Source organism: Halichoeres trimaculatus, unplaced genomic scaffold, assembly GCF_033239565.1.
Source record: "Halichoeres trimaculatus isolate MK-OKI-2021-1 unplaced genomic scaffold, fHalTri1.1 fHalTri1_scaffold_17, whole genome shotgun sequence".
Taxonomy (NCBI): domain Eukaryota; kingdom Metazoa; phylum Chordata; class Actinopteri; order Labriformes; family Labridae; genus Halichoeres; species Halichoeres trimaculatus.
Genome location: NW_027437195.1, coordinates 21330232 through 21352186, shown reverse-complemented (window position 1 = coordinate 21352186; position 21955 = coordinate 21330232). Strand labels below are relative to the sequence as shown.

Sequence of the window (21955 nt, the reverse complement as noted above, 5' to 3'; positions counted from 1 at the left end):
GTAGGGAGGAGAATAATTATTGTATTGTAAAAATGAATTATTTCGAGAATCTTTATATGTTTTTGGTCCTTTCATTATTTTCGATGATTTAAAGTACATTTTACAATCAATTAGAAAAACAACTTATTTGAAGAGAGCATTTCAGAGTCTTGTTTTTTATGGGTTTAAAAATGTGAAAATGCTAAGGGTTGTGTCATAGTAGACTTCATCAGAAGTTATTTTGTTAATTGCAAATGCAGATAAAGTTTCATTATTTATATGTTTAGTTTTTAGTTTGTTTGTTTGTTTGTTTGTTTGTTTTGTTTTATCTTGTTTAAAGAAAGGAATAAAAATAGATGCAGAAAACCAAAAATCCGCCATGAGAATATGAGTGAATCAGCTTCAGATAACAGTTGGGCTAAATTTCCAGGTCGAATATATATTAATGATCAAATATGTTTATTATTAACTATCTGCCTATCGCTTAATAGGGTTTATAAAATCATAAACAATTTAAAAATAAATACAAAAACCCGATGAGCACGGCTTTAAACCGCCAGCCTGCCAGTCACCGCTCTGGGCAACAAACACTACAAGCGTATACGTCACATAAACAGGAATTGAAAAGCGAAAACTTTATTGACAAAGACAAAACACGCCTCCCCTCGGCGCTGACATGTTAAGGAGCAGCGTAGCTGTGTTAAATCCAAACAGTTATCATAACGGGTGAAATAGCCCACCTGTCGTAAACTGAGGTGTAAAATAATTTGTGAATCTCCACTTGTTTTAGTTCACTACGTATCAGGAAAGCAGCAACGCATCAGTCATACACTGTTCCTCACCTGCACGCGCTCACTTCTGGGTCCAACTTTAAGTTAACACCAGGTGAGAACTGTATTTCTTTTCATGTCATCATTCCTGTTGCTTATCTGATGCGTGTGATCGTTAACTGCCCACTAATTAAGCGATTAGTTCTGGTTGCTAATGCAGTCAAGGTCAGACGTGCTTGTATTAATGCACTTCGTTGAATTCAGATTGCCCCATTTAAAACCTTCACTCCTCAGTGATAGATCCTAGTGGTGTTGATTCGAGTTATTGTAATTCCACGTTAAATCATAGCTTAACATCTCCTGATGATACACTGTCTGTCCTGTCTTGTAGCTCACCTGTGCACCCTGTCAATGCCGAGATGCTCCACCGGTCGTTGTGGTCCAAACTGGGAGCTCAGCTGCTCATAGAGAGGAAACCAGTCTCCTTCTGTGCCACAGCCTGTCTTCATCAGTCCTTTCAGTCAAACAACTTCGAAAATAGATCCAGGACTCATTTAAACCCATCTCCTCCAAGGACCTGTTCTTTTAACTCTCTTCACCACCAACAGAGACACACTAAACATGTCCCTTCTACTCAATGTGGATTTAAAAGTCTTTCTAGCATCCTGTGCACTAAGCCTGGGATACTGACTAAATGGAGAAGTGAACAGACACGTTTTTATTCACCTGACCTTGTGAAGTCAGTGTTGAAAGCGCCTCTAAAAGCACCTCCAAAACCTGCGCTGATAACTGGAAGAAAGGCTCCCAAAGGACCACGAACAAAACAACCTTCAAGAACCAACCAGCCTTCCCAGAATGAGGACCAGGTGATTCTACTGCACATTAAATGAATATTTCTCCTGTGATGATTTTTTTCTCATGTGACTAACTCCACGCTGTGTTTATTTGTAGGATATGATGCAGTGCATCGCCTATGCCACAGCAGATCAGTATCATTTACCAACGCTGTGCCACGACTTGATAAACAACAACTTCAGTGAGATAGATTTACCAAGAGGTATCACAAAATGAATCAGATCAGAAAACATTATCTCACTGTGAGGGATTGAATTGAGTTTTGAACACGTAAACCAGGATCATAACTGTCATGTGATTTCAGATGCCTCAAATGTGCTGGTGATTAGCACAAACATGGCTTCTAAACCAGGTGATGATGCTCTGATGTTCTTCTTCAGGTAAAAATAATGATGAGAGGAAATGTTGAAGGTTTGCCGACACTAAACATTATAGCATTTTTCTGCAGAAAAAGAAATCATCAAGAAATAATTTAACAAATATGTCCATGAATGAAATTCAAGAAATGGTGGTGTTAGTGTGGGCTTTTTTGTTGTGAAGCTCAGACTGAATTATGTACAGAACACAAATCAAAGGCTTTACTTTTTTTTACTCTGACGTTTCAGGGAGGGCTCAGTGGTTTTCTGGAATGTTGAGGAGAAAACGGTAAACAAACCTGACATACATCAGGGAATCAATTAAATCAATTATTAAAACTGTTTTACCTCATTAGAGATCAAATTTCTCTCCCTGTTTTCACAGATGAAAAAGGTGTTGAGAATACTGGAGCGCCATGAGATCCAGCCTTATGAAGTAGCGTTGGTTCATTGGGAAAATGAGGAGATCAACTACACAGTTGGAGAGTATGTTCGGTAGATCTGCCTCTTTTTATTGTTCTTATTCTTTGCACTTGCTGTAACTTTGCTGTGACTTTGTTTCTCTGAAGGGGCAGCACAAAGCTTGAGGGCGGCAACTTCATCCTGAGTGACCAGATGGAGCAGCATGAAGCTGTTCTAGAGAAATTTGCGTTTTCAAACGCGCTGTGTTTGTCAGGTGAGCTTCCAGGCACATGAAAAACTATCTCATCATTCTTTGAAAGCACTTTTTAAAACCTCTCATCTCTCTTACAGTGAAGCTTGCCATATGGGAGGTGTCATTAGACAATTTTGTGGAGTCCATTCAGTCTATTCCAGAGGTACAGTAAATGCCTCACAACAGGCAGAAGATAATCTGAATTATTAATGATTAACAGTGGTTGTTTTGTTTGCCTGGGAGGCAGATTCTGTAACAGCGCTCCTCTTAATGCTAATGTGATAATCAGAGCTTCTTTTTTTTCAGATGCTGAAGTCTGGCAAAAGAGTGAAGCTGTCCTCAGCAGAGGTTATGAAGAAGATAGGAGAGCTTTTCACGTTAAGGTAAATAGGATTATCTCTTAATGAAGTTGTTTAACCCTTTATGACCTATCATACTGAGTCTACCAGGGCATATCTTCACATTTTGACAGACTGTAGTGTCTACTTTTTTATGTATATATAAATCTTTTGCTATTACATATAGCAAAAACACAATTCAACCCTTAATCCCAAACTTTTGTAATATATAGACTTTGTGTAGACTAACTAAATAAATTGCTAAAAAGTGCAATCAACCATTAAAAAAATTTAAATCATACACAAACATTTCAAAATACAGAAACGTCATGGCCCTAAAAAATGTAAACGTCTATTCAACGTAGAAAGCAATGTGAACCACCAAGGTCTGTATCGGTATGCTTTATGTTGGATTTCTGCAAACACAATGGTGGAAAGAAACAGTGTTGAAAACACAGTATGAGAGTATAACTATCCAGATTTTATACTCAGAAAGAAAGATTGATCTATCTTATCTGGTTTTAAATGTGGTGCTGGTTGTAGTACCAGCGCTACACTGGGCTCTGTAGGGTTAAAAGTAGGGATGGGTACACTTTTATAAAGTATGCAGTACCGATGCCCGGTACCTGGCAAACAGGACTGGTACTCAACAGTACTCAGTGGTACCAATTTTCGGTACTTTTTTGTGTTCATGTGTAAAAAAATATAAATTTATTTAATATTAAAACATATTTTTTTTTCAATTTAACATATTCATTCTTCAACATAAAACATTGAAATTCTGTGTTCATGTCCAGCATGGAAAAATCTCCTACTCTTCCACTCCCTCACAGTCACAAGGATGCATTTAGGTACCTATACATGGTACCTTTTGATTTTACGTGAACCGATACCCAGTGCCTTTGACAGAATTTGGTCGGTACCTATAAAAGTACCTAATTTGGTACCCATCCCTAGTTAAGAGGGTGCTGGAACTTTTCTGGTTTGCTTTCAAGATTTACAAAGAACTTTTGTTTTTCCATTCCCTCATTTCATTTTGTCAGAAAAGCTTTAAGTAACTTCAGCATATCTACATGTTGTAGTTTCACACATCAGGATAACTTATTTGTGCCCTCTTCCTGCAGACACTGTATAAACTTAAGGTCAGACCTGCTCCTCACACCTGACTTCTACTGGGACCGAGAAAACCTGGAGAAACTCTACGATAAGACCTGCCAGTTTCTCAGCATCAACAGACGGGTCAACGTAAATAAAGCTGCTCCAAAAATATAAACCAGACCAAAGCAAAAAATCTAAAGACGCATGCTGACACTGTGATTTGATTTTAATTTGATTTGAAGCTAGAAACATGCCGTGTGTGTTTTTTGTTCAGGTGGTGAATGAGAAGCTGGAGCATTGCACACAGTTAACAGATCTAATGAGGAGCCACCTGAGTGAGAAGCACAGTTTGAGGCTGGAGTGGATGATCGTTGTCCTCATCACCATTGAGGTAAGAAACAAGGTTTGGAGCTCAATGTGACGAAAATGTTCCAAAAAATAAAAAGACCTTTGCTTATGACGTGGTGCATGTTTTTTTTTCAGGTTCTGTTTGAACTTGCAAAAATGATTTTCTAACGGCTTCCTCGATAGTGTACACAACTCGAAAGGACACCTGAAGCAAGACAGGAAAAATGCTGCAATATGCCAAGGTACTTCATCTGTGAAACTTGACTGTTTTTGGGAGCAATGGAAAACAGGAAAGCGGACCTGAATGTCTTACAGTAGAAGCATTTCAACTACACAAACAAAAATCCTTTTATTCCATAACTTTTTAGTCTATTGCTGAATATCATGGCCTGTGTTTCTCGATATCTTAACTGTACATTTGCTGCCTACTGCTGTCTTGAAAAGAGGGTGGTTAATAGGAGTTGTTAATTTTGGGGTGAGCTGTTCAAATATCTTTATTTATGGGTTTTCTTTCTAATTTTACATTTTACATTATGTGTGAATGTCTATCAGCTTCTTTCAATGTGAAGGAAATATTTTTCTAAAGGTCTGAGTGTGAGGGCAGAGAGTCTCATGTGGACATGTGATTCTCTTCCTGGGAAGAAAAACAAACTATTTAAAAAAAACATAGTTGTATTTAATTCATCCAGGGAGAAAAACTCAGACTATGAGTGCTGTGTAAAAGATGCAATAAAATATTTGTTTGAAATGTTTCCTAGTTTTTTTTTTTTTTTCACAACATGTATTAACTTTTCATGTGATCACCAGCTCTGTAGAAACTAGTAATACAGTAAAATACCTCAAGCTTATAGGGCATCAATCTATTCAATAAAACACTGTGGTGTGAATAAAACTCGTTAAGTTATTCAGCATATGTAAATATATAAACACAGCTTTATTTTTGCATGTAGTCATTAATTAACATATACACACATTGGATCAGCAAGAAGTTTCCATAAAAGTCAGTATACAAGGAAACAAATCCAAAGACGACAGTCTGTTATAACCTGATTTCTTCGTCTCCCACTCACCGTACACTGAAATCTTTCATCCTGTGGTATCTCTGATACTCTTTGAGGCTTACACGAAAAACACCCTGCAAATACAGCAACTACTGCTGCCGTGAAGTTTAAGGCTTGGATAATTATAAGGATAAATGCTCATAAGAACGCGTCACCTGCTTTCAGGTCAAATCAAGTGTGCAGATTTTTGATGTGCCATGCTCTCGTCATGCGCTCTTTCTAAAACGTGTTAAAGTAGAAATTCTTGCAGCTTCAAAATAAGTGCAGCGTACAGAAGCATTAAAACAGTTCTTATGTACAAGTTAATATACAGTTACACTCGTACACTTAGGTCTACTTATTGTTTCAATCTGCATAGATCCCATGAGTATTTAACTAAAAATATTGAACAAATATTAAATGTCAGTAATTTGAACAGAGAGTTAAGGCTGTCATGTACAAGTAACATATAAATGTATGAAGAAAATAAGTGGTGTTGCCTCTGGAAAGGTGTGCTCAATGCTAAGAGAAATGTATTTAAAAGCACAAAACATAAGAAGAATCATATTCTCTAAAACTAAAAAGAAAACAATGATACCAAGGGATGTTCACGCTCAGTCATCAAAGTGATAAGTCATAAAGAGATAAAGTTGTGTTTTATCTGGGGCAAAATCCGGTGGTGTGAGCTCTGTCAGTGTTGGACACACTCTGTAAACCAACATTATTTACCCTCAGATGTTGTGATATCTCACCATGTGTTAACGTCAGTCAATTAATCTGTAGTTTAATCTTGTTTCAGAACATCCCGTTGGTTTTCCAAAAACATAATTCACAATTCAAAGACTTGACGTGATTAGTATGAAAGCTCCATTATATCATAAAAGATTATTTGAAAGATACCACAGTGTTATGAATAAGGTTCACCCTCAAATTGTGAGTATTTCTCTACACCAGAGTGGAAAAAATTCAGCACTTTCTCAGTAGATGGTTATCCCCCAAGATCTCTTGTTAACCATAAACTTTTTGTGAAAATTAGCCCAAAGATAAAGGCCATCTTCACCATGAAATACACATGTATTTTTGGTTAAATGAGTCAACAAATAAAAGCAGCAAAAAGCTGTTTCCTGTAGGTCTCCTCCAAACTCCAGCATCATAATGGCCTAATGAGTACAAACTTGATTGACTTCACTTTTGATTGTCCAACCTTAAAGAGAAAAAGACAAGAAATGAAACATTAATACATTTCAGTGTCTCAGTAAATGAAAAGCATGATTTCTCAGGGAAAAGACAGAGACTTACCAAACAAACACTTGACAAATTAGTCCCACTCTATAGTACTGACACTTGCAGTTCCGTATTCCTGATGCTCAAGTGCAATGGCAAAATCTTCCCCTTCACCCTCGCTTTCAATTTCACATACTTCTCCTGTTTTGTACTCTTTCTGATGGCTCTCTTCTTCCTCTGTCGGGACATCTTGATCTTTTTCAACTTCCTCTTCAAACGTTGCTTCTTCTTCCAGCATGCTCTCTGCCACGGACTCTAGATGTTCCTCCACTTCGAGAAAGGTCGTATCTGTTTCCTCTTGGGTGTAATCACCTTCCTCGGCATCCAGCCACACATCCTGGTCGTTCTCCTCCTCTGGGTTCTGCACATGCTCTTTCGTTACTTTTGAGTCTTGGTCAAATGCTTCCTCTTTCTCTGTTGGACAAACTGGTTGAGTAGTTTCTGTTGATGGGATGCTGGAGGTTACTTTCTCCACTGGATTAATCTCTTTGTCTTCTTCTTCTTCTTCTTCTACTTCTACTGTTTTGGTGGTATATAAGCCATCATCCAGCAGAACAGGTTGACTGATCATCACGGCTGTTTGGGTTAGATCAAAGTATACCTCTGGTTCATCTTGAAGACTTATTTCAGGTAGCTCTGACCGTTCATGGCTCTCAGCCTCTTGTGTTGAATCTGCCTCTTCTGCCTGAATGTCAGACCCCAACACATCCATCTGTTTTAAGGGTTCTGTTTCATCTGATGTTACTGTCGGGGAATCTGGTGCACTTGCTGCTGGACCTACTGTTTCAGTTGTGTGTATACCAACCTCTAACAATGTTGGGTGAGTTGTGATCACAACTCTTTCCTTGATTTCTGGTGCACTTTCATGATCTTCTCGTTCTGTGATCTTGCTTTCCAGAATATCAACCTCAAGTGTCTTGATCTCTTTCTGCTCCTCAGCTGTTCGTGTTGGAACTCTAAGTTCTTCAACTTCTACATCTTGAACTCCTTTGTTTGAAACCTCTGTTGGTGTCAAGGCTTCAGCGCTCTCCATTACTGCTGAAGGGGATGCAGGAGCCTCTGGTTCTAGCTCTGGTGTTTCAATTGCATGAATGGCAGCATCTAAGAGTTCAGGTTGAGTCACAATGAGAGCTCCTTCTGTTGAATCTAAAGGTGTCTCTAGTTCTGGGATTTCTGTTGGTTGAACATCAACCACTACTGGTTCAATCTGGTTCCCAGCTCCTTGTGTTTCATCAGATGGTTCTGCAGCTTCCACTGCTTCTACATCTTTATCACCAACCTCTGAAACATCTGCCAGCCTCATGGGCTCAATCTCCCCAGTTATTGGCAACGGGGAACTTGGAGCTTCTGCAGCAGGTCTTTCTGTTTCACTCTCCTGTAAACTAATATCCAACAGCATTGGGTGAGTCATTGTAACAGCTCCTGCTGAACTCGAGGGTTCCTCTGGTTCTGCCTGATCATCAGCCTCAGTGAGCTCAGTCTGGCTCTCTGCTATTTGTGTTTTCTGATCAAAACTCTCAACAACTTCATCTTTGGAAACATCTTCTGCCAAGGCTTCAACTATTGTTGATATTGGTTCAGGGGAAGCAGATCCCTTTGGTGCTGGTTCAACTGTTTCAACTGTACGTATTGCAAGATCCCACAGTACAGGTTGAGTGATGATCACAGCTCTTGCCTCTTCATAAAATAGTGTCACCTGCGTGGAGCCTTTTTCCTCTGCTACTGGTTCTTCAGTTTCACTTGTACGTATGCTATCATTCATGAGTTCAGGTTGAGTAGTTATCACAGCTCTTTCCATTAATTCTAAAGTTTCCTGTGCTTCTGTTGGCTGATCATTGGCATCAGTTTGCTCAGTCTGTATTTGGCTCTTATTATCTTCTTGTGGTAATTTAATTGACTTCACAGGTTCAATTAGCTCTCCTGCATCAACTTCAACATGGAAAGCATCCAGCTGTTCCACTAATGTGTCTGTCCCCTCCTCTGGTGGTGGGGAGGCAGGTTGCTTTGATACTTGCTCTACTGGCTCAGCTGCATCTGTTGCAACATCCAAGATTTCAGGTTCAGTCGTGGCTTTTTCTGTTAAATCTTGGAGTAGCCCTGGTTCACCTCCTTCTCTCTGCTGCTCTCGGACCTCAGTCATCTCTGTCTGTTTCTGGCTGTCAGCGTTCAGTGTCTCTGGTTCTTCTGATTCCACTGCTTGAGCTGTGATCCCTGAAACATCCATCTCTGGTTCATCTCTCTCTGTTGTCAATGGTGGGGATACCGGTGTTGTTGTCGCTGTTTCGATTGGTAAAGCGCCAAGATTCATCTGCACAGGGTGAGTAGTGATCACAGCTCTCGCAGTTGAGGCCAAGGTTGTAACTGATTCTGCTGCATCTGTGAGCTGATCATTGACCACTGCTAGGTCAGTGTTTTTCTGATTCTCAACTTGTTGTGATGGAGTTGTTGGCTCAACAGGTTCCAGTTGTACCTCTGCTTGAACTCCAACTTCAGACACATCTTTCTTTTTCACGGGTTCAGCTCTGCCTGTTGTTGGAGATTGAGGAGGTTGTATCTTTGCCTGACCAAACTGTATGTTGAGTTTGAATTCAAAAGAAAGACTTGAAGGAGTTTCAAAGTTACCTGTAGATGAGATAATTCCTGTGTTTTGTGGAACCACTAATCCAGTGTCACTTACTGTTGCAACCGGACCTTCAGCACTTTGTGTTCTCTGTTCTGGTTCACAAACATCAGATTCCTCTGATAAAGGTTTTACTTCTCCTACTGTGACACTTGTTGCTGATTCTACCTCTTCAGCTTTGGTTTCATCCAGCATTTTGGTTTGCTTGGCATCTCCAGACACTGACGTTGCAGGGTCTTCAATGATGACAACTGGCGCTTCATCCTCTTTTTCTTTCATTGTTCCACTAACATCATCCATTACTTCTTGTTGCTTCTCTTGATCTGTTTTACTTTCTGTCAACTCACACACTTCATCCACAGCATCTGGCTGTGTTTCAACAGCTTGTTCAGCAATGGCATCTGCTAATTCAGATACTACCTCTGGCAAATTCTCCTTAGCATGAACAACTTCTTCAGTGGTTGTCTGCAGTTTCTCTTGAATTTCTCCCTCTTCAGTAGCAAGGGGTGCAGAGAGATTGTCTTCCTCTTCAACCGTTTCATGATGAACTTCAACAACTTCTTTCAATTCTGTTATCTCGACCTCTGGCATCTCGTCCACAATTGTCTCCATTGACTTGGTGTTAGTGTCAACCACCTGCACTTGAATTTTGCCATCATCAGCACACTCCACTGACGGTGCGTGCATCATCTGAGCCACACTGTCTTGCTCCGCTGCCTCAGCAAAGTCATTGCTGTCAAGCACAGGTTCGGCACTGTCTGACGTTGTCTCTGGTAACGCATCTTGTATTGTTGCTGAGACCTCTTTGAGAAAACATGTGACTACTTCTGGAGCTATGGCATGCTCAAGTGTAGCAGTCCCAGTGCTTGGATCTTCACTTTCTTTCTCTTCCTCCAAAGCAACATAAACTGCACTCAGGGGTACTTCATGTTTGGATTCGTCAATAATCACAGCATCATCGGCATTGGGAGCGTGCGTTTCTTCTGAAATCATAGTGTTTTCTATGACCTGTGCGTGATTTGACTCTTCATCAACAGAGGCTACATGATCTTCCGTTTTTGTTGCTAACTCTTCTGCAACTTCAGGGGAACAGACTTGAACATCTTGCTGGTTACTCTCTGTTTCATGACCTTCTGATACATCTACAGCTGGATCTAGTTGTGCTGCAACTTTGCTCTCAATATGGTCTGTGAATGCAGCAACAGCATCTTCAAGATCTTGTCTTGAAACATCGTCTTGTGATATCTGCTCTTCAAGTTTCTCCACACCACCATCCTCAGTTTTTGTCTCTTTCACATTACCCTCTCCATCAGATGATTCAACTCCTGCTTCTTGATCATTTTCAGTTTGGGCAACCTCAAACTGTTGTTCTTCTAGTGGCTCAGCACTTGCTTCAGCTTCCAGTGTGAGTTCATCCGTAACTGTTTCAACTGTTTGAATATCTTCTGATGACATTTTTTCAATTTGTGGCTCAAAACTTTCATCAGGGAGAGGTACCAGTGCATCACCTGACTCAAGACTTTCTTCAGCAACAGGCATTGCTTCACTGCCTGGCTCAGGACCTTCTGTGACTTCATCCACATCAATACATATACCCTCCTCAGTCATGGAATCCTTTACAGCATCTTCTACAGCCGATGGTAACACCTCTGGTTCCTCATTTTCGACTTCTATTTCCTCTTGTGTAACTGTCTCTACTGCTGGAACTTCCTCAGATTCTACTTTTTCAAGTGGTAGCAGGTTACCCACCTCCGAATCCAGTAGTAATTCTTGTGTTGTGTTTAAAATTTTTGGTTCTTGTACATCTTCCATTCCTGAAGCATCCACTGGCTCGGTACTCTCCTCAGTTGGAGGAGTTGTTGTCTTACCTTCATCTAAACCTTTTTCGGCACCAGGCATATGGATTGTTGCTTCCTCTTTGGTCTGGGTTTCTTGGGTATCTTTTACAGATGATAGCAAAGCATCTGGTTCTTGAACAGCTTCAGATGTCTCAGCTTCAACTGATTGTTGATCTTGAGGCTCAATGCTGACACATATTTCCTTTTGTAGTTCTTCCACCACTGTTTCCACTGCAGGTTTGTCCTCCTGTAATTCTTTTTCAAGTGGAAGAAGGCTTTCTACCTTTGAATCCAAAGGTGAGACCTCAACTGTTGACATCTCGCCTTGAACTTGAACCTGTTCAGTTTTCAGAACATCTACCAGTTCAAAACTTTCCTCAGGGACTGGTACTTCTGCACTATGTTCAATAATACTTTCTGCAGCTACAAAAATGTCTGTTGTGGTACCCTCTGTATTATAGGATTCCCTTCCAAGATCTTCAACGCAAGATGGTAATTCTTCTGGTTCTTGAATTTCACTTTTAGAAGCTTCAGTCGGTAGTTCATCTACTGGCTCAATCGTCTCTTTGATGTCTTTTTGAGGTTCATTTGTAACTGACTCCACTGTTGCAACACTTGTTTTCAGATCTAATTGTGCCTCTTGTTCAGTGCCAGATGTGTCAGCTTCGACTAGGAGTATTTTTTGTGGCTCAACCCTGAAATCTGTTTCCTTTTGCAGTTCATCTGTGGTTGTCTCCACTGCAGATTTGTCTTCTGGTTTTACTTTATCAAGTGGCAGTTCTTCCTCTGTTGAGTCCTGTGGTAATCCTTGCGCTGCATTCAACACTTCTGGTCCCTGTACATCCCCAGTTCCTGAAACCTCTACTGGTTCAGGACTTTGATTAGTGTTAGGAGTTGTTTCAAAAACTTCATTAGTACTTTCTATGAGGACAAGCTCTTGGATAGTTGCTCCTTCCTCAGCTGAGGTGTCTTTTACTGAAATTAATATTCCCCCTTGTTCAGTGACTTCACCTGGTGGTTCTCTCTCTGGCTCAGACATCACTTCTGTTTCTTTTTGTGGTTCATCTGTTACTGTCTCCCCTACTGGGATTTCCTCAGACATCACATTTTCAAATGGTCGTAGACTAGTTGCCTCTGAATCTGATTCTTGTTGTTGTTCCACATTAACTTCTTCTGGTTCTTGTTTATTCTCAGTTCTTGCAACATCTACCAGCTCAGGACTCTGTTCAGTGAATGAAATAATCCCAATGTCTCCATCAATACTTTCTACAGTAGCAGCTTGGGTTGTGTCTCTCTCATTTGAGGTTTCCTGATCAGTATCTTCTGGAGTAGGTGGGGGTTCCTCTGGTTCTTCATTAAACTCATTTGTGTCTGCTTCAACCTTCACCTCAGTTGTTGGTTTGAGTTCATCTGTAACTGTTTCTGGTGCTGTAATATCCTCTGTTTTTAGTCTTGCTAGTGGGAGGCTACAGACATCAGAGTCCAATGATGAAGCCTCTATTGTCTCCACAGGTCCAGGTTCTTCTTGAACCTGAATCTGTTCTGTTGTAGAAAGATCAACGGACTCAAGACTTCCCTCAGTAACTGGTACAGTTCCACTGTCTACATCAATACTCTCTGTTGGTTCAAGAACAGGGACTGATGAATCTTTCTCCATCAATGTTTCCTCTACAGCCTCCTCTATAACAGACTGCAACACTTCTACTTCTTGAATATCGTCAACCTGTGGTTGTTCTAGTAGTTCAACGCTCACTTCCTTAACACTATCCTCTACATCTGATGGTGACACTGCTGGCTCCTCGCCTCTGTCTTCTGTTTCTATTTGTGGTTCATCCACAGTTGTAATTACCTCTGATGTTTTTGTTTCAAACTTTGACAGGCTACCTTCCTCTGAATCCAATGGTGATACTTCTTCTGTATCTAAGACTTTCCCTTCCTGTTCATCCTCAGCTTCTGAAACATTCACTGGTTCAGGACTTGGCTCATTTGGAGTTGTTGGTGCCCTCTGTCCCTTGCTGGAGTCTGTGGCTTCAGTCCCAAGCATGGCTACATCTTCTTCACATACAGTTTCCTGAACAATATCTCTCTCAGCAGAAGGCAAATCTTCTGGTTCTTGTGCAGAGTCAGTTGTGTCAGCTTCAACTTCTGTTTTTTCTGCATCAGCCATGACCTCAATTTCCTTTTGGAGTTCCTCCATGGTTGTTTCCTCCGCAGAAATATCCTCGGCTATTTCCCCAAGTGGAAGAAGTTTGTCTGCTTTTAAACTTAAAGGTAATGCTTGCTCTGTCTGTGGTTCTTCTTGTACTTGAACATCAGTTGTGGAAAGATCCAAAGGCTCTAGGCGTCCTTCAGTAGGAGGTACTGTTGCACTGATTTCCTCAATACTCTCTGTGATTTCATGGATGGGGACTGCGTCCTCTTTCTCAAGTGCAGTTTCTTCTGCAACATCTTCTACCACAGTTGGCAACACTTCTGGTTCTTGAATATTTACAATTTCAACATCTTCATTTACCGATTTTACTTCTTGTTGGAGTTCCTCTGTATTGGATAGTGATGTCTGCACTGTCTGTAATTCTTCTGGTTCTTCAACCTGTTCAGCTGTAAAAGACGCCATTGGCTCAAGACTTTCTACAGTAGAAGCTGCAATATCTCTGTCAACACTTGTATCCTCTACTTCAGATAGTAACACATCTGCAACTTCAACATTTTCAGCAAGGGATCCTCCATCTTCTAGTTTCTCTTGTTCAGAAACCCTGACCTCTGTTTCCTTTTGGGGTTCATCTGTAACGACTGTTGCTGGAATATCCTTAGTTATTTCTTCTTTAAGTGTAAGATCACTAATTTGTGAATCTATTGGTGGTGGTTGCAATGTCTGAAGTTCTTGTTCTTGTACATCCTCAGTTTTGGAATCATCAGTTTGCTCAGGAGTGACTTGGCTGGTAAGTAATAATACATTGCCTTCGTCAACACTTACAAAAAAGTCCTCAGTGCTGGTTTCTATCCCTGTATCCACTACTTCTGATGGTAGTTCCTCTAATTCTTGTTCTTCATCAGGCTGAACACTTGCTTCAGTTTCCCGTTGCCCTTCATCTATGACAGATTCCGATAAGGGCATGGCCTCCAGTCTTTCTTCCTCTGATAAAGGAAGGTTGTCCGTAAATGAAGCTGGGGAAGCTACTGTGTCGAATACTTCTGTTTCTTGAATATGTTCAGCTTTGGTTGCATCCAGTAGCTCGAAACTGTCCTCAGTAGGGTGAATGGATTCCTCTTCGAGTTCATCTGCAACTGGGGCATCCTCCAGTTTAACCTCCTCAGTGGGTGATTGAACTCTACCATCCTCTAAAGATATTACAGGAGCTTGAACAGCTTCCAATACTTCTGGTTCTTTAATTTGCTCATCTTCGGCAGTGTCCTCTATTTGTTTGTTTTCTGGCTCGTTACTGATTTCCATTTCTTGTTGGGGTTCCTCGATACTGAAGGGTGTTGTCTGTTCTGTCTGTAGGTCCTCTGGTTCTCCAGTCGGTTCAGCTGTAAAAGAATCCACTGGCTCAAGACTTTCCTCAGTGGGAGGAGCTAAATCCTCAGTTTTGGTAGCATCAACTTGCTCAGTAGTCCCTTCACTGAGAGCCAACGGTGCACTGCTTTCATCGACACTTTGAGTAATTTCACGTGCATCCATAAAGACTTCATCCATTGTTCTTTCTGCTGGTAGGATATCTTCTGATTCTACTTCCTGCTCAGGAAGCTGCTCACTCTCCACATCTGAATCTAATTTGGAGGCATGCACACTTAATGATGTGTCTTGTACAGCATGTTCAGCTTTGGCAGCATCCATGTCAGGTTCATCCACTTTTTCTGGCTCAACTTGGACTTCATTTTGAGGCTCTGTTTCTTCTCTGAGTTCCAGGGAATCTCCTTCTATTTCATCTTGTGGTGCCTCATCTATTGGACCTACACCTGGGGCGGTTTCTTCCAGCACATGCTCTGCACTTGCTTCAGATTCACATAGTTCTGGTTGTGTTGGATGAATCTTATTAACTTCATCCACAGTGATTTCAGCAATTTCAAACTTCTCAAGGGCCTCAGGTAAAAACTCTGTGGGTTCAGAGTCATTGACTTCAGGTATGCTCTCTGTTTGGACTGTAGCTGCGAGTTCCTTGACCTCATCCAGCTCTTTAACAGCATCACCGGTTGTGATAGCTGCAGCCTCTGATCTTGCGTGTATTTCCAGAACTGCTGTGGCTTTGTCTTCTTTCACAAATGTTTTGAATATTTGATGAAGGACAGAACTGACAATGTTTTCAGACTTGGTATTACTTGAGCCAATCGGGACTGCCTCTGGGGCTGTGGTAATAGTTTCAACAACTTGATGCAGAAGTGCATCTGTTTCCATGACTTCATATTCTGCTGGCACTGGTGTCGTGTTGCCTGATGTTTTCGAGGACTCAGTGGATAGCTGGGACACTGCAGAGATCATCTCAGTTTCATCTGCAAGAGTTGTCACTGATGCAGGCTCTGGTGCAGTAATGGCCTCTGATGTCATCTCCATCAGGTCCTCAGCGATAGTATCATCTCTTCCTGCCTCCTCATTGACTGAAGCTGGAGTGGCCATGGTTTCTGTTATTATGCCTTCTTCTGTAATGTCACTCAGTTGTTGATGTTTGCTGATAACTTCTGAATCATCATCCAGCTCTTCATCTTTGGCAGGAGTTGTTACTGGTTTTTCAGCCTCACTCTCCTCCAAAGTCTGTCCTTCATTTTGCACACCTTCACAGGGAAGGACTGGTTCAGGTGACTGATGAAGGTCTTCTGGGACTTCATTGTCTGATTCCTTGAGTAAGTGACTTTCTATTTCTGCCTGTGTTTGGATCTGAACCATTGATTCAGGTGTGTCAAACTCAGACAATGGGACCACAGCTGGTGTCTCTGAGTCTTCGTCACCTGAAGGTACATCCTTATCAGCCTCGTCTGAAGATACATGGTCTTGCTTTTCAGGACTCTTTCTCTTCTTTCGTCCTGGCAGAAGTTTCTTTATTGAAAAGGAGGACTCCTCTTGAGACACCTCACTATCAGACTGTACACTATCTTTGTTCTCATCTTCTTCTTTGGCTTTTCTCTTGGGAGTGACAAGTCTCCTAAACGTTATCCACGTTGTTGGCCCCTCACCGTCTGAGCGTACTCTGGTGGAAGACACAAGGCTGCTCTTTCTTTCACTTGACCTTTCTTGGGGCAGTCCTGCACTGGGTTTTGAACTATCATCTTGCTTGTCATCATTTTTATCATTTGGAGGTGTCTCATCCTCAGAGTCTGATGTTTTCCGGCTTCTTTTCTTTCCTGATCCACACAAAACAGCTTCCCAAGAAACAGATGAGTCTTTCCTTTTCTTCTCTTCATCTGTGCTCTGGTCTGAAATTTGCTCTCCTTCACTTGGTTTTGACTTATCTGCAGCTGCAGTGTCTGCTTCTTTGTTACTCGGGGAGGGTGCCCTTCTGCGCTTCTTGGGTGTCAGGAGTTTTTTGAAGGAAGCCCAGGCACCATCCTCCTCTCCTGTTGCCTCTGAAGAGGGATGTGTTGGTCCCTCTTCTTTCTGGATCTCAGCAGACTCTGTGGATGACATGAGCTGATCTGCTGCATGTTCTCCAGAGTCAGACAACCTTGAATCACTTGATCTCCTGCTTCTTGGCTTTTTGGAGAGTTTCCTAAAACTGGACCCTGACAGCAGCCTTCTGAGAGGACTTGAAGGAACCCTTTCTTTCTCGTGAGCATTCAGGGTGTCAGGATCAGGAACAATATCAGTTGATGGGTCTGTGGTTGATGATTTCCCTTCATCTGTTGTCTCAGGAGATGTTGTGGAAAGGATCTCTTGCTTTTGTTCATTTTCTTTGTGTTCAGTTTCATCTGCAGATGCCTCAACTCCCGGATCAATTTGGTCTTTATCCTGCTGTTGATCCTCTTCAGTTTCTCCTGTCACTTCCACACTGTCTTTTTTCCCCATGTCAATCATTTCTTTCTCATTTGTCTCTTCTTCTACAGGTTTTCTTTTCTTCCGTAACCCAGAAAAGATTCCAGTTGTGAAAAACTTCTTGATCGGAGACACAACCTCCGCTTGGTCGGGTGAGTCTTGCAACTCCTCCCCAGGTGTGGCCTCCTGGTTTGTTTGCTCTCCTTCAGGTGGCGTTGGTTCACCTGTATCGTCTGATCCAGCGTCCTCTTTGGCTTCTGTTGCTTTTTCTTCCGCATTTGCAAGGACATCCTCAGGGGTTAAATCGGTCATTGTGGGACCTGTTGTTGAGTCATTATCATGAGTTCCCTGTGCTGTGTTTGCTTCATTATTCTGGTCAGGAATCTCACTTTCAGTTTCCTTGACAACAACTTCAACGGGTTCTTCATCATATTGCTCTTCCTTGTTTGTCTCATCAGGCAAATCCTTTAACAGGTCAGTGGAACCCCTTTTTATTGACAACCTCAATCCAATGTTACTGAAAAACTTCCGAAAACCATCATTGATGTCGTTCTTCTTTCCATCCATTTCAGTCATTTCCACGGGTGCATCTTCAGGAACATCCACTTCATTGGAAGATTCCTTTCCATTCCTTTCAACAACTTTTGGTGCCTCTTCTTCTTCTTCAAGTGGAATGTCTGTTTCTGAAATGTCTTCATCTGGTGAAAGGATGGCTGAACCAGGAGAGAAATGAGATGTTGAACCAATATGATTTCAAAAAACACGAGACAGATATCAAATTATATCAGCTGAGTTCCAGCAACGTATGAATCTGCAACAACACCCACCGTCTGCAGCAACTTCATCCTCACAGAGACCGTTTACTCCTGCTATTGAGATGCCTGCTTTTTCGTTGATCTCACAGATCTGCACATTGTTTATGAAAGGCTGAAAAGAGCACAAAAGATAATGTAACTTTGTGCTTGGCAAAGATCAACCACAAACCCCCAAACATAAGCGTCTCCCAACTTTCTATCAGTTTCTTTTCAAAAACACTGCAGCACTTTCACAATTTAAAATTTACTTTTTTAGAGTTAAAAGTTAAAGTAAAGGTAAAAATAAACCATTTGCTCACAGATCACAGCTTCTAGGCCACTCAGTGGAGGCAAACAAAGGTCTTAAATCTTAAACTAATTGGGCTCCAAAGTCCTGTGTACATAATAAAAGAGTCTGAGGCTTTGGAGTTGGTGTGATGATGTCTTACAACCTTAATTAACCCACTTTCAAATCCTTGAGCCAGATTACTGAGAAAGAAAATGGGACAAAAGCACAAAGTAACTCAACTATTGTGGAGTAAATAAACAACAATACATGTAGGTGTAAGCGTCCAAATTTCAAGATGAAACAAAAGAATGATGTGCACCCTTTGTGGGTACACTTTCATGACGTTTCTTTCTTTTTTGTAGTTTACAGCAATATTTGAGGCCATTTTCAACACATGAAAAAATTAACCTGAAACTCTATCACTAGGGTGACCCAAGAATCAGCTTTTGCTTCCCCAATTTGGGGTTTTAAAAAAACTCTCTTCACTGAAACATGACTGCATGCCAGAGGAGGAAGAAGTTTGCCTAAACTGGATTATGAACGTCTGTGAGCTGATTTTCCAGTCCTCATCGTTTATCATGCACACACCTCTTCCATGTCTGGAGCTGTGAACAACGATCGCTTTTGTTTTCAGTCATCCAGAACCAACACGGATGATGTCACACAAATCAGGGTATAAAACACACATTCAACAAGCATTAAGGGACTTTAAACCACTTTACAAACAAGATAGCTGGTTAACTAGACAAATATGGCAAGTCTTTTGCAAGTTATTGAATCAAAGAATAACTTATGGTTTGTCTTAATTTGCGTTCCCACTCTGTGCCAAGATATGCAACTTATAGCTTCAGCTATCTGTGCTGTATGCCATTATATTTTTTTTTTTGAAGAATGAAATGTAGGGACAGCAGTTTCAGGCATTTAAAACTACAACAAAGAAGGGCACTTATGGTCTTGTTTGCACCTTTGTAGCTTAAATTGAGGTGTCATTACTAATTTCCATCTATTAAACAATCTGTAAAAAAAACTCCTTACAGGGGCTTTAACTGGCTGCACCTGAAGTTAAACTTTCTGAATCAATCAGAAGCTTAAAACAAGCATTTTAAAAACAAAAGTTTTTTTTTTTCACATACAACATTTAGAGCATTGAACTGATTCTGTTCCAATCCATAAATTTACATTGCTTGGTGGTTAGCGCCTATTAAAATTAAATGTATAGTTATGATAATTTTCATAGAACAGTTCTGTCTAATTGACTCTCTGCTCAGCGTCACACAGTGATCATGTTGTACACAAATAATCAATGTTTCCCTCTGCTGAGTGCAGCACTGGGGAAATTCCATCTCTCCCATGGGCTTTGTATAGGTTCCTCTAAGAATGAAAGGTCATTATTCCTCCACTCTGTTTCTTTTTTTCACCTACAGTAAATGCAAACCGTTGCAGTATCAGTGAAACAATAAAATAAAAAAACAAGGTCTGAAGGGCATAGCGACTCCTGTCAAACTGTGCCTGTGAACCCAAAACTAATCTAAAGTCAGTAAGAAAGGTGGTGCTGAAATGTTTTAACCTCAAAAAAAGACAAATTTTCTCTTGGTAATGTGATCCCACTGAATGTGTATGAGGATTTATGTCTTATTTTAGGGTTAATGGATGTGTTGGCAATCAGTTCCTGCAGTGTCCTGACTAAACTCCAGCATCAGCAGCGTTATTAACACAACTGGCTGGTTTTTAATGATGAAAGAGGCTTCTTTTAAATAGTGTGTTAATGCTGATGCTAGAAATCCGTCATACGCCACATATGGAGAAAATAACAAGGCAGATGAAGTTTGTCTTGTAGCCTTCAGGAGTTATTGCAGCATGTCACAGTACCCCAGGAGGAGAAAAAAGATGTTACCTTGTCCTCAGTGCACTGCTCGGTCCGAGCACCATCCACTTTTCCGCTCTCCTCCTCAGCTGCTTCATCCTTCTTGCCCTCTCGTTGCGCAGACTGAGCGTCTCCCATAATCGGAGCTGCAGCTCGTCACTCTCCGAAATGAGCCGCACACAGCTGATGGAAATATCCCAAATGTGAACGGAGTGAAGCACACCGGCAGCACCGTGAGGGAGCCAGGGGGACGGCTAGCTTTCAAATGCTGCAGGCTGGGTGGTGGTAAAAGTGTTTTTTTAGCCAAACACCTCCCTGCAGGATCACATGAAGCCTATGAGCCGAGCCTGGTCCTGCCCGGCTCGGCCCGGCCCGCCTCCTCCACTCTCTGCATCAAAAAAAAAAAAAAAAAAAAAAAAAAACAGCTGCAGAGGATTCACAGTCTGCCCTCAGGTGACTGTGATGACTGAAGCATTTGTCCGGACAACAAGCATGCAGAGCTCAGCTTACACGTTCAGATAAGTTACAGTGCCGTGAAGGACTAAGTATGTTAAAGGTGTAAAAAGGTATTTTCATGGGAAACATGCTGCAAGTTCAGATCAAATTATGGGCTGATGTGAACAGTCTTTAAATAGAAAAAAAAAATTGCAGCAGTTGTTTTTTTAAATTTGTTCAGCAAAAATGTGCTCGAAACAGAATTAGAAAAATTGTCAAAATTATAAAAAAAAAAAAAGAAATTTAAAAAACTGAAAAGTTAATTGATTACGAAAAAAGTTGACCTCCACTTGTTTTAGTTTCCAGAAAACTTTAACAACATCTGAAGATTGTAGTTAAGCCAAAACTTAAAGCTACTGTAAGGAATTTTATATAGTTTTAAAAAAAACAACACTGTATTATTCCCTATTTCTCTTTTTCTCCTTAATTTGGCCACAAACGTCTTTTATTAGGGTTAAAACACAGGTTTTCACCATAGATTGTTTTTAACATCACCCTGCTGCTGAGCTGCCAGAAATGATCAGGCCTACTCGCCTTTTTACAGCTGCGTTTTATTAGAGCATTTTAACAATTCATTTTAATATCTTCTCTTTAACTCTGCACTGCCTCTCTAATCTTAAAATCTGTTTTAAAAATCTGTTTTAAAATCTATTTAAACTTTTTTCCTTTTAATCTTATTGTTTTATTGTATCTTTTTAATTTCAATCTGCTTTTTAATTAAATTTTAATTGTTTTCTTTTAATTTTTTTCTGTCTGTAAAGCACTTTGAACTGCCATGCTGAAATGTGCTATAAACTTGCCTTGCCTTGCTGATTTTCTGGAGTGAGTTTTCAAGCCCACTGATGGCAGGCCTTTACCCATCCAGCAAACAGCTGCAATAAGCCTGCTTATCCATAAAGTCAGCCATGCCCCTTGGTATGTTTTGTTCTTGATATAAATGGGCAAAAAAGAAAAGAAAAGAAAAAAAAGAAATCAAAATTATGGAACTATTTGCTCAGTCTCTCTGGAATGCTTTTATACCTAATAAGGTGTTTCTTTTTTGCAATACACACCCTTTTCTGTGTTTTTTTTTTACCCTGTTTTTCCCCTGTTTTAAAAAATCATATTTGAACTAATTTGATTTTGCACTATTTTCAACCAAAAACTGGGTGCCAGGATCAGCGTGGCCAAGCAGTTATGTTGCACGCCCCATGAGGTTAGCCCTCAAGCAGTTGGTCCAAATTCAAATCCAGTCTGCGTTCCCTTTCCTTCATGTCATCCCCAATTCTTATCCCGTTTCCTGCTTTATCTACTGCCCTGTCTTCTCTGAAAACAGGCATAAAAAAACCTACAATAAAAAAATTGAGGACTAAAGGGTCAAATTGTTTAGC

At 40.7% G+C, this 21955-nt stretch overlaps 2 protein-coding genes across 2 annotated transcripts; one reads left to right on the top strand and one right to left on the bottom strand.

Moving 5' to 3' along the window:
• Positions 1–606: 606 nt before the first annotated feature.
• Positions 607–5121, top strand: rmnd1 (required for meiotic nuclear division 1 homolog). Its single transcript, XM_074692046.1, has 12 exons — positions 607–864; positions 1141–1615; positions 1701–1806; positions 1909–1984; positions 2210–2249; positions 2346–2446; positions 2530–2636; positions 2714–2778; positions 2922–2998; positions 4078–4198; positions 4326–4442; positions 4535–5121. The coding sequence occupies exons 2-12, from the start codon at positions 1169–1171 to the stop codon at positions 4565–4567; spliced, it is 1290 nt and encodes a 429-aa protein (XP_074548147.1). The 5' UTR covers positions 607–864; positions 1141–1168; the 3' UTR covers positions 4568–5121.
• Positions 5122–5334: 213 nt separating this feature from the next.
• akap12a (A kinase (PRKA) anchor protein 12a) lies at positions 5335–20434 on the bottom strand. Its single transcript, XM_074691961.1, has 4 exons — positions 20121–20434; positions 17971–18070; positions 6739–17856; positions 5335–6643 (listed from the first exon to the last, which is right to left on the bottom strand). The coding sequence occupies exons 1-3, from the start codon at positions 20226–20228 to the stop codon at positions 6758–6760; spliced, it is 11307 nt and encodes a 3768-aa protein (XP_074548062.1). The 5' UTR covers positions 20229–20434; the 3' UTR covers positions 5335–6643; positions 6739–6757.
• Between the last annotated feature and the right edge of the window lie 1521 nt (positions 20435–21955).

Excerpts from the sequence above, each read along its gene's own strand:
- rmnd1 (XM_074692046.1), top strand. The coding sequence starts at position 1,169 with ATGCTCCACCGGTCGTTGTGGTCCAAACTGGGAGCTCAGCTGCTCATA. Across the intron at positions 2,637-2,713 it reads AAACGCGCTGTGTTTGTCAG|TGAAGCTTGCCATATGGGAG; the intron begins GTGAGCTTCCAG and ends TCTCTCTTACAG. Across the intron at positions 2,779-2,921 it reads CCATTCAGTCTATTCCAGAG|ATGCTGAAGTCTGGCAAAAG; the intron begins GTACAGTAAATG and ends CTTTTTTTTCAG.
- akap12a (XM_074691961.1), bottom strand. The coding sequence starts at position 20,228 with ATGGGAGACGCTCAGTCTGCGCAACGAGAGGGCAAGAAGGATGAAGCA. Across the intron at positions 18,071-20,120 it reads AGCAGTGCACTGAGGACAAG|CCTTTCATAAACAATGTGCA; the intron begins GTAACATCTTTT and ends TGCTCTTTTCAG. Across the intron at positions 17,857-17,970 it reads GGATGAAGTTGCTGCAGACG|CCATCCTTTCACCAGATGAA; the intron begins GTGGGTGTTGTT and ends CTCCTGGTTCAG.